The 12,213-nt window shown below is 45.0% G+C and overlaps 2 protein-coding genes across 2 annotated transcripts; both read right to left on the bottom strand.

Annotated features, from left to right (window-relative positions):
- Nucleotides 1-4,577: 4,577 nt before the first annotated feature.
- On the bottom strand, nucleotides 4,578-6,947 carry LOC101786461 (nuclear intron maturase 1, mitochondrial). Its single transcript, XM_014805044.2, has one exon. The coding sequence runs from the start codon at nucleotides 6,892-6,894 to the stop codon at nucleotides 4,771-4,773; it is 2,124 nt and encodes a 707-aa protein (XP_014660530.2). The 5' UTR covers nucleotides 6,895-6,947; the 3' UTR covers nucleotides 4,578-4,770.
- Nucleotides 6,948-10,142: 3,195 nt separating this feature from the next.
- LOC101786056 lies at nucleotides 10,143-11,287 on the bottom strand. The gene has a single exon (XM_004967022.4). It carries the CDS (start codon nucleotides 10,915-10,917, stop codon nucleotides 10,489-10,491), a length of 429 nt encoding a protein of 142 aa, XP_004967079.1. The 5' UTR covers nucleotides 10,918-11,287; the 3' UTR covers nucleotides 10,143-10,488.
- Nucleotides 11,288-12,213: the final 926 nt, after the last annotated feature.

Raw genomic sequence — 12,213 nt, 5'->3', positions numbered from 1 at the left:
AACAAAAGGCAAGAACGTAAGGAGAATGGATCGTAGCAGACCGAAAAAATTGACATCTGGAGCGTGATTACTGTTCTGAATCCGTAATGGTAGAAATTAAATTTGGTCAGTGGATTAGAAGTCAATTTAAACTTAAAGAAGGGGTCGTACTAGCATACTGTACTACTCCATCATGTACTAATGTAAGCATCACATCAATTCAACATTCTGGTCAATTTCTCCGGTCCGGTTCAAGAACTGACGCGACATTTAATTCCACATTGCTCTAGATTAACTGCTAAACTAACATTTACCAAGAATTCGTGATCAAATGCTTCTGACCTGAATTATCTGGAGAAAAAGTTTCAACAAAGGACTTCCCTTTTTCCTCAATCTCCAGTGACCGAAAGAAAAGGAGGAACTTTTCAAGGTTACCTCACTGTTCTCTATACGGATTCATGATTATCCCAATAGACCAAACTGGAGAGAATCAAGGACTATCATCAAGAGGGGGGAAAAAAGATAGGGCTCTTCTTCTCGCATCGCGAATATGTCATATTCTTCAGAACAAATGCAACTTTATTCACATCAATATTGCCATGAGAAAGACAGAACCCGAGCCCTCCGCACAAGAAAAAGAAAAAAGAAAAAAAGAACTGAACCACAGCAGATCGATCAGCACGCAAGGATATTTGGCATGGCAACGGGGACTCCAGCACTGAGGATAGCATACGAAAACAAATCCATAACGCAAATGAAGAAGGGAAAAAACGGACGGGTGTATCACTGAAGATATGTATGAAAAATAGAATAAAAGACCAGCACGATAAGCTAACGGAAAAAGAGTCGGCTGTCGACACATGTGAAAGCTTTGCAGCCAGGACAAAATCCTTGATCTGAATAATTGCAAGGGGCCATCCAGTACAGGTAGTAGCTGACATATGCGTTCCAACCATATGAAAAATGCTTCCCAACTTATAACCAAGATACTGTATGCTTAAACAATCCGATGGCAAACTAACAACAGCAACTTATGACACCCCCACATTCAAGAAGGAAAAGAAACATGCGGGAACAGGATGGGACGTGAATATAAATAGTGTGTGCAGATTATTTGCCTGCATAAACTTGAAGAAACAAAGGCAAGATAAATCCTATTGGTGAATCTTCTTAACATCCATTTGGGCTATACATATAGATATTTGTCTTCAGAATTTGTAAAGAGGGGGAAACATAAAAAGGGGGAAAAAGTCAACAGATAAGGAGGATAGATTCTAGGGCAACCATCTGCCTTACTTGAAAGATAGGAATTCTATGGAAGCCCATGCTAACTGAATGTGATCCACTTGTACTATTAGTTTAAACACTAGAAAATTTGAAGAAAACTTTGTGAAGTTTTAATACTCCTCAATCAATGAATCTGTGAAAGGACAGGAAGAGAATGATCATATATGCTCCCCAATGAAAAAAGGTGTTCTACACCTACACCATATGCGCAGCAAGGTATTTTCATTTCAGTAACAATCTTTTTGCAGTGACAGTAGCATTGTAGCATAGCACTGGCAAACATCAAGTAGCATTTCCTGTAGCATATGAATAGGATGTGGCACTTACCTTCTTCCAGTGGTTGTAGGCAAATGATCCTGTACAGGAAGAAACAGGCTCACCACATGCTGTCAGTTGCAATATGACCTACAATAAAGGAAACCCATGACCCGCAAAAATCATACCATTCGTGGTACTTGATAAGCAACCCCACCTCCAAGTTGGTGTAGGCCAATGAGGGCTTATGTGGTAGGGAATAACTGAGGCACTGGTAAAGCATCAATGGAGGGGTCCAACTACAACATGAATCTGTTGGGTGCTCTCACAGGATAGCCAAAGGAAACAAATAATGAACCCTACTATGATCTGTTACTGTCACTTTAGTCCAGAATGAAGACATTAAGTTATACATGTCTTATCATAATCTGTTAGTTGACTCTTGGTACTAGCAAGTGGTTTTTGGAATTATTGACATTAAACAATCGTTTTTTCATATCACAGCGTGCTATTACAAATTGGGTTTAGTAAACCAAAAACTAAAGGTTCACGAGCCATGAAGCACTATTGTGAACTGGATTCCAAAATTACAAGGTTCACAAACCAAATCCCCTGTTAACAGAACGAAGAGGTATAACCCCTGGCAAATCATATTTTCATGACATGCTTAATGCATCACAAACCCAGTAGACAACTAATCTCGTTAGTACAAGTAGGGCACCTAGTTTTCTAGATCAGCTAAACCATCCAGACATTTTAATGTAGCATCCCTTAATTACTAGAACTCTCTTAGCCTGAATGCTCCTACTTTGCAACTGGAACAGATACAAGATATGTACATCAAGATAGATACCACTTCCCTAGTTCCTGGGCCACAAAATAAACTACAAGGTGCAAAACTATATAAGGTTACAGATTGCCAAGAAGAACACAAAGCATTGTTTCGTGTCCTACATCTAGCATTTAGCACCAACCAACTTCTACCTACTTCGCTATGTGGGGGCCCAAAATGTCAAAATCAGCATGAAACCATCAATGATATCACAAAGAGCTTCCAAGCAGTTAACATAACAAAACAAGGTACAATCAGTTTATAGGAGTTCCTTACTTGTCATGAACACCAAAGTAGCTTTTGCAAAATGTTACTTAGGACTTTATGTTTGTATGTTATCTTTCAGTGGGTGCAGAGCCAGATACAAACTAATGAACTGGTTGGTTGATGGATCTCTTTTTCTGTCCTCCTGAGGAATGCAGACTGGGGAGGTTTATTACTACTTAAATAAGATCCTTTTAGGATGGAATACTTTGGTCAAGAATATTAGACATCCAAGTCTCCAACTCACAACAGGTTTAACTAAAGAAAAAATATTTTCAAAATAATAAAAAGAATAGAAGGAACGATATGATAGCTGTGACCACCATCAGAACTACCATACGATTGAGACAATCATTATAACATGCCCATGCTGCTAGAGAGACACAGGGTTGCACAGTGATAACTTAAACAAGAGCATATTTTGTTATCATCCAACCAACAATAACAAGAAAAGGATATACACATCATGGTCAATTGAATGAGTAATTTAGGAACAGTAATATTACATGCAACTACAGAAGTTGGCATGCAGCTAAAAAATGCAATGATGGAAAAGGAGTTTGCAGACTAACCATGTCTAAGATGGTAAAATCTTCCAGATTTTTCTAAAAGAAAATACAAATGAAAAAGGAGGACAAAGAATTCGTTTGGAAAGGATAAAATAAGAACAATAGTTGCACTTGAAATGGATGCTGCTGTCATCCTAAAATACTGGTGGCTAGAAATGTACTAGCAAACTCATCAGCGATATTTCCACAATAGCAATCATGAAAGGTTATTGTTTCGAAGGGTAATTATGCTCTCCAACAAGATCCACTGTAACCACATGAAATAGTGAAAGAAAGAATACTAGTGTAACATCAATTAAGTATAACAAGATCAGGAGTTAAGATGAGAATTAGTTGGCCACAACAAGGATTACTGTACACAAAATGTATAATAAAAAATTAGCAAGTTCATGCACAATTACGTCAATTCCTAGTTTTCTCCTGTACAGATATTCAAATATGAACTAATTAGTCATGCTGAATAACAATGAGTCTAGTCATGATGAATAACATAGAGTCTAGCCAACAAAGGAGAAACTGAATCAATACTAAGGGATGTGTAGGAGAAAAGACAGAAACCAAAAGTCGGAAACTTTCTGAAAAACTGACTGGAATGATCCCAGTGAGAACATTCCACATTTCATTTCACAGTCCTTAGTTTGAGAATCCTGACAGGAATGCAGAAATCAGGTTAAGATTTGCTTTGTTAATTATTCAATTGATTATTGCTTAGCTTTTGAGCATGAGCTTTCTATCAGTGAATGGTCCTCAAAAAGTCAAAAGAGATTTAGTTTAGAGGTCCAAAAAAAGCATATAAATACTAAAGAAACTATGCACTACTGAGTTCTTAAGAGTTTGAAAAGACTTAGTAAAATGTAATGATAATTTAAGCAGAAAAATTAGGAAGGCAAATGTAATTTCTATTTTCTCCAGAAGTGTACCAAGAAACACAGGAACTTGCATGATTGCACCTGTCCAGTGCGGTGTGCTTCACCCCTACACCTAATACAATTGAATTGACCAATGTGTGGAAGTCTGAAATTTTACTATGTCAGTACCTCACTCAAAGCTTTCAACAATTTGAAGTATAAGAATACAAAGACACAGAAATAGTATTAGTAAACAAAGTAGATGTCATGTCTAATGGAATATGGTAAGAAGGAAAAAAACACAGGAATTTCGTATATATTTGCTCTAAAAACTTTTAAGAGAAATCCGTGAACTGGGCTATCTTTTTCTCATTTTCTGTATAATTCTATAGAGAAGTTCATCCAAAAGAATGCTATTGTAAGTGGCATCTAGAAGCTTCAGAAGTGCTCCACTGTTAGAAGCAGGAATATAAAAATAAACTGTAAAGTTGGCATGACATGAGAGCAGATGAGTTTACCTTGATATAAGGTGAACCGCTGCTGTAAGCATTCAAATTTATACTCTTATATGCCATAATAAATGATTTTGGTGCATTTCTTTAGCTGAAATGCTGTTCATAGATACCCATGAGAATAGGGTCACTCGTACAACAAAAAATATAGAAGAATCTGCCTGATGCACCATTGCATACCCATCAATATTTCTATTAACAATCAGGAACATAGGAGTCACAGACTATGTATCCAATAGAAGTTGCTTGTACCCATTGACAACTTCACCATTTCTCAATTCTTTGGCTCTCATCAAAGATCCTTTGTCATCATAAACACCATGAACTTTATAATACCACACCATCTTTGATACATCATCCTGTGGTGAACTTATTTCCTGACGTTTGATAGTCTTGTGAAGTTCAAAAAAGAACTTTGGATCTTGCAGCTTAATGTACTCTTGCAATACAAGTTCATGGTGTGGTACCCAGTTTCTAGGGAAAGGTGTGTAATCGCACGATGGAATTGATGACATGCGTGCAAATTGTACACCCTCAATAAAATCAACCAGTCCCATCCTCAAAAGATCAGAATATTCCGGTGCATCATTCCTTGTGTTTTCTCTCAAAGGACGGCTAAGATCCCGTGAAGCGATCTTGTAGACCTTAGCTCGAGACTTCAGTCTATACCTTGCCGCATAGAGCTTTGCCAGTGAGCTCCTTATGACATATGCACAGAACCCTACAATCTTCTTCCGGTTATCTGCATACCTGTACCAATCAGCCATGGTCTCGAGAAACTTGTTCATCTGCGAGTTAGTGTGTGCCTGCCCAGAATACAACATTGGTGAACATGGCAATGGCTCAGGATCCCTGTCCCCCTTTACAAGCTCAAGTTTCCTAAAATGCCTAATGCACCTCTGCAAGCTCGCTGTTACAGACAACAATGTTCCGACACCCTTCTCACTGACAATGTTACCTCCACTGGCAGTATATCGCAAGGTCGGGTAGATGACCCTGCGCGTGATCACATGATCCAAGAATTCAATCCCCCTTGTGATGTGCTCGATTTCCACCATCGAATTCTCTGGCCTTAAACCAAATGTTCTCTCACAAAATTCCATCAGTTGTCTCCTTATCTCAACTGCGTCCTCCCTTGGCCCCCTGATCCCAATCAAGACATGCGAACCAAATCGAAGGAAATCCATCTTCCTTGTCTTCTCCTTCCCAGCCGATGGAACAAACTCAGGCCAAGCGGGATTGTGGCACCCCTCATCACCTGCCTCCTTCCAAATCGAATCATGCTTGGACGGGCAAAAGTACTCATTAATCTTCTCCTCCATCCACCAATCCAGCTCGTTAAGGCACACATTAGCAAGCAAAGGACTAATTATACCACAATGCCCATAATTCGGCACATGGCATGCCTGTTCAGGAGCAAACCCAAAGAACAGCCTCAACCAATAAGGGTCAGGCTTCGGCTCATTCTCGTTAAGCACCTTCTTCTTCCTGCTCTTCCTGAGCACCTTCCTTTTCAGCCTCTTCTTGGCCAGCCCGTCGAGGTCCTTATCTGGTGGCGGCACAGACCCAGGCCGAACAGGGGCGTTGAGGGCAGACTTGAGCAACGACAGCACCTTGCGGTCGGAGACAGCCTTCTGGACACATGAAAGGATGGTTTCCGGCGAGAGTCCATCGACCACCGAGGTGAGGTCCGCGGAGACGAACCAGAGGTAAGCAGCGAAATGGGAGCGGACGGAGCGGATGGCGGAGTGGGGCCCGCGTCCGGGACGGAACGCGTGGGACTTTGGGGAGAAGCGCGGCTCGAAGGCGGGCTCGAGGAGGAGGAGGAGGAGCTCCTGGACGACGCGGTCCTGGAACGGCGGCGGCGCGTCCGCGAAGCGGGCCTCGAGCTTGCGGCGGGAGATGGGGACGGTGGAGGGCGGGTCGGCGGGGGAGCGGAGGAGGAGGTGCGTGGAGGCGCCCCAGGGGAAGGCGGGGTGGCGGCGGAGCGCGGCGGCGCGGAGGCGGAGGAGGCAGTGGAGGGTGGGCAGCGGGACGGCTTGGCGCGGCGGGAAGGTGCCCGTGGCGTGGGCGCAGGCGCGCTGGTAGGAGAGGAGCCAGAGGTCGAGGCGGGAGGCGTAGCCGGAGAGGTTGGGGAACGGGGACGGGAGCGGGTGCGCGAACGCGCGTCGCCACAGGGAGGAGAGGAGGTCGATGGGGTCGTGGACGAGGAGGGCGTAGGGGTCGGGGAGCGGGCCCTGGTCGGCCGGTGGGGACGGAGGAGGCGGCCGACGCGGGGCGGGGCGAGCGGCGGGGTGGTGGAGGTGGGTGGGGAGGAGGCGGCGGAGCGCCGCCGGGCGCGGCGGCATGGCGCGGGAGGCGCGTTTGGGTTTTTGGTCGAGCAGGTGGTGGGTGTATGGAGCGCTCTCACGGTCACGGGCCCTCGCTTAGGACTCGGGAGTATCCCACGAACCCACGGCCCGCGAACTGCTAGATCAAGACGCGCGTGTTAGGACGATTTAATTTAACTTTTTGCTAATTTTCAGAGGTGATCGAGTAAAATTCATGAATGTTGAATGGTGATGATACTTGTTAGTATATTTTAGTTCGATAAGAAAAAATCACGGTTATTAAATTCACTGACTAAGTTGATACGATGCTCTGTGCATTAATCATACATATTTAGATGGCATGGTGTTCAACGTGACCAAGCTAAATCCTTTTCTTTAAAAAAACAATAATATTTTTAATGAATTATTATATATTTAAATAGCATGTTGTTCATCGTAACTCATTCGGTGTTAGTTCGACCATGTAAAGATTGAGGTAGTTCGCCCGTGGAAAATATATAAAAAATAGGGTGATGAAGTTTAAGACGTCAAGGTCGAGCTCCACATGCTCCACATCATGACGTGGAGCTCGACCTTGGGGGTGGTTTAAATGGCATGGGGCTTGGTTCAGCCACCCAAAGACCCAAATATGATGTTTAGTCGAGATATAAGGAAATTACTAGCAGAAATGCTTATCCGTTGATACTTAGTTGCTCTTATGTTATTATTCATTTGTTCCTAATATGTTGGCTTTGCTTCACAATATGTTGGTGTGTTATCCCCAATAGTCCTCTCTTTGCAAGTACAACAGTAGAAGATATTTGTGGGTGGTTTGATGCCATCTGTTTATTACGTGGGACCCACACATGGAACTCGTGCGTTCCGACGTAAGCGGGGGCGGCCACAACTCCGAGTAGCATACCGCCGTTCGGAGTCCCATTGTCGCAGTAGAAGGCGACCTACGATGGGAGCGGTGTCAAGATGTATGATGATGATGACGGCGCAAGTGTTGTTGGGCTCCGTAAATAGAAACAAAGCTAAGAATGAGAATGATTAAGTTTGAAGGCTGTATTTTTTTAATACAAATTTTTGCATACGATCTTGGACGAATACAAACTTTATATTAAAATTGTAGAGCTCGATGAGATTTTAAACTTTGTAGTTAACAACTTTTCATTTGAGATCGTTTAGTAGTCTAAAAATGTGTGATAACTTCAGAGAAGAAACACATTTGCCACATCGTCGATCCACAACTCCGAAACCGAGCGTTCCTATTGGCCGAACTCTCCTCCCACCCTTCCCTCTCAACCAACCAACCTTATCTCCTCCCTCTCTCTCTCCTCTCTCCCACCTCTCTGGCACGCCGCTGCGCCTGCCACCCCGGGCTCGATCCCGGTCCTGACGTTGCAGGCGACCGGCGTGGCCACTAGTGGTGCGGGTGGCCAGCCGGCTCCAGCTCCATGATGGCGACAGACGGTGCAGCCCAGGTGAGGCCGGCTTGACCCTAACGCGGGTGGTCCCAACCCCGGCGTCTGTCAGCCTATAATTTAAGAATGAACTAGCAGATGCAAAGATACGTGTATGGATGAACTTGTTACTCGCGGAGGTTACCACCTCCTAGATGGTTTGGAGATGGAGGAAACCCGTCATGAAGCTTGTGAAAGGGGCCAATTGTGATTATAAGAGTTGTGGTGTATTTCTCACCAGAGCGTTTGAAGTGCAACTCTAGTGAAAATTGGGATATTATGTGGTTCTATTAATCGATCCAGTTGAAGATCGAATTGTGACTTGATAGTGGGTTGAATTCATCTTAATGTAGATTAGGTATGATTGATAGGCCACCGATACCACAAGATAAATTTGTGTCTTCTAATCTAATCGGTTATTTCTTGTCTTCAGTTTTATTGTATAATTTACTTTAAGAAATTTATATTTTTAGAAATTAAATTATTGCATGTCACTCTAGTGTTGCAAACCTTGATGTAGCATGTATTGTGTAGTTGTTACTTGTTTTAATTGCTACTAAGCAAAGAGACGGAGACAGAAACACTAGTATTCCTTTTTGGTTTCTTGCAATTTATCAAAACCAACTGTATCCTTGATCCTTCACATGGCAATTGCATGTTAACCAATAAACTACTCAAACCCAACAAGGGAACTTAGGGGACTTGTGTGACGGATTTGATACTTAGACATCAAATTTCCCTTAGTGTAGTGTTTAAGCGGTGAGCTTAGCTATTGTGTCTTTATAATCAGAATTTTTTTGTTATTTTAGAAGATCACTGGAAAAAAAAATACAAACTAGTGGTTGGATATTTGGTACCACCTCTTTTTTATCAGCAGGAGAGGACAGTAGTTAAACAAATCCAGTCAATGGCCAACTAATTACGTCCTGATCATGGTCCACATTCCACATGATGGCACCAACCCTTTTGTTTCCAGTTTCGGTCGCCCAGTCATGTAAGAGCTAACCAAGCTTAGCTTGGGAATGAATCGAAACTTTCATAATCACATATGGACGGTAACACCACGAGATCGAGGCGGCGCGACGTTGTTGTTAAAGGGCGTTCGGCGCGCGAGGGTGCATGGAGTAGACGCCACGGAACGGCGATAAAAATACAATTGCTTTAGATCACGTTCATGGGAACTCGCCAATCACCAGCCTGAAATGATCCCCCTAGATCATGCGAAGACCACATGCCGGCTGATTTGGTTGTTGTAAATTGTAATCCCACCCTCTTAGCCTATTCTTAATCCGCACGCCTGAACACCACCACAGTCCCCTGCACCAAAAGCATCAACCGCCTCCAAGAAACACCGAGCTTAACATGCACTCTAAGCCTAGTTTAATGATGCCATAAAATTGCAGGGTCAGCTGCTGTAGTTTCAAGAAAGAAAAGGATAGCTCGTGAGCTAAATGGCAGATCGAGGGCTTGAGTGCTTTTGCTCCGAACCCTCTGCGTTGCAGTTCTTGTGAGTTGTGACAAGTTAAAGCAAGAAACGTCCAGTAACCAAAGAACTCATGTTTGTAGCCCAAATTTCGTTGCTGATTCAAGACGTGCAGTTTTCCTACGTGTTTGAGAGGAAAAGAAGAAGAAGCAAGGAGTAACATCAAATGCAAAGCTTTACAGTTGTCGTCTCAAGAACAATAACACTGTTCTCTCCTCTGATCTGTCAAAGAGCTTCGCGAGTAAGCGATTTCTTTACCGTGCCATGGAAATGAGGAGAAAACAGAAAATGGGACTAAACCGAAACAGAGGAAGCAGGGTAGCTAAAGAGAGAAGAAATGTCCAAACACTCTGCGTGCAAATTGAATGGATGTTTCGTCTTGGCACATGTTCAAGAACAGGGGCAGGAAGAGGAAACAAATGGAAACAACGGCAACTCACTAGGAATAGGAACTCAAGCTCGCTTCCGATCCGTTGATCCGATATAGAGCCTGGACTATTTCACGAACTCTGGAGAAGAAAAGTTCTTTAAGCCTCACCGAATTTACAATTGCCTGCAACAACCCCTCAGGAACGAGCAGAGAGAAGAGAATCCTGCGATTTCAGGAACCGTTCTTGGACTTTGGATCCTTGTTGGTCGAAGCAGGCAGGCAGAGACACGGCCGCGCGTCGCCGTCATGGATCGTCACGGGGTCCCGGCGCCGCTGCAGGCGAAGAACTGGGCGTCGGCGGCGGTGGCCGGCATGTCGTTGTGGCACGTGGACGAGCCCGACGGCGGCACGAACCCCCGGGGCAGCATCGCCGAGAACGTCCACGCGCCGGTGCCCCCGCCGCGGCCTCGGCGCACCCGCCGCCGCCATTCCCTGGTTGGCCGTGGCGCGGCCTCGCCGTTCTTGGACACGCCAGCGCCCAGCCGCGGCGCCGTAGGCGGCGCCACGTGGAACTCCTGCCACGCTCGCCCGGGGGCAAGGGCCGGTGGCAACGCCGCCGGCGCCAGCACGCGGCGTCGCTCCGAGGCCGCGGCGCGGGCGCAGGGCGAGGAGAGCGCGGCGAGGAGCAGAGCCAGTAGGAGGAGGGGTTGCCGAGGGCGCCGCGCCGGCGAGGAAAGAGCCATCAGTAGGGACGCCGAGGAGACGCAGGAGCTCGCGCGCGCATGGACGGCGAGGCTCGGGGCGCGCGGTGGCGGTGGCGGTGGCGGGAGCACCGGGAGCGCGCGCGGCGACTCTATATGCAAACGGGCGTCGTCGTCGTCGAGCACGAGGCCGCGTTTGCTGTCGCTTCGTCTCCGGTGCAGCAACCGGGGGGAGGGAGGGGGACTTGCATTTGAAGAGGGTTGTGCCTCTTATAGCATGCTTGCCATGTTTGATGTTTCAGTTCAGGTTGTATTTGGAGGTGAAACTCAACTGTGAAATGGGTGGATTTGAGTTTTGACAGGCATTGTTCTTGGCGCCAGGGGGCAGAGGAGGGCTAAGATCCCGGCTCGATTGGGGAGATCTTGTTGGAAGAATGAAATCGATCCTGGTGCACACAGATTCGGAGACACATCAGCATTCAGCATGATGGTAGGGTAGGCTACAAGTTCGCATCAGTGCTAGTACTAGACTACCAGTGACTTGGCGATACATCATCGGCTACCGGTGAGTTCTAACTTCTAAAATATTAATCATTGGGTAGTGTAAGGGAAATAATCGAATTTGAATATTCAAAATTCTAGTCACTTCACCCCCAAAATTTCAAGTTTATCAGACAATATATCTCCATAACCGGTGATAACCAGTTGCCTCAGATAGAATTTACAGCACATATAGTTAACTTACATCTGAGAAAGATAGTTTTTCGGCACGTAATTATGTCTGAAAAATGTTCTTTTTCCTGAACTTGTGGTGCATGTGTTTTCACCAAGAATGTTCAGAAAAAAAAATGGTCTGCCTACATAGACATCATCTTTCGGATCAAACTCTGTTCCACTGAAACAGATTCAAGTCTGTCGATAAGCATCACCAATGCAGTCGCCGTAACTTTTGCTGGTGATGCAACATTTCAACCATTTCCTACGCCGGGAGGTTAGCACCGTTATACAAGGTGGCAGCCTTAAAAGATGCAGTAGTGCACACCTGTGCATCCTAACAGCACAAGGAAACCGAACGGCACGTCACTCATTCATACCCTCATACGTAGCCCTGACAAAAAACCAAATGTCACCTGCAGCATTACTTGAAGTTTTGGACACCCTGTGCGGTCTATTGTAAGGAACGCAAAATCATTTTCTGGTTTGCCTGAATACCAGTGGTATGGGAACTCAACTCACAAGAGTAAACGCCATCTCCAGCTAAGAGAACACATCGCCCAAGTTCTTGGATGTCCTTGCGGCTATAAACTTGGTGTAGTACGTGTACTTGCCTTACTTTTG

The sequence above is a fragment of the Setaria italica genome, chromosome IV (assembly GCF_000263155.2).
Source record: "Setaria italica strain Yugu1 chromosome IV, Setaria_italica_v2.0, whole genome shotgun sequence".
Classification (NCBI taxonomy): domain Eukaryota; kingdom Viridiplantae; phylum Streptophyta; class Magnoliopsida; order Poales; family Poaceae; genus Setaria; species Setaria italica.
The sequence above is the reverse complement of the archived record's forward strand: the minus strand, read 5'-3'. Positions and strand labels throughout refer to the sequence as shown.

What these genes read in the sequence shown, in the direction of transcription:
- LOC101786461 (XM_014805044.2), bottom strand. Translation starts at nt 6,894, where the DNA reads ATGCCGCCGCGCCCGGCGGCGCTCCGCCGCCTCCTCCCCACCCACCTC.
- LOC101786056 (XM_004967022.4), bottom strand. Translation starts at nt 10,917, where the DNA reads ATGGCTCTTTCCTCGCCGGCGCGGCGCCCTCGGCAACCCCTCCTCCTA.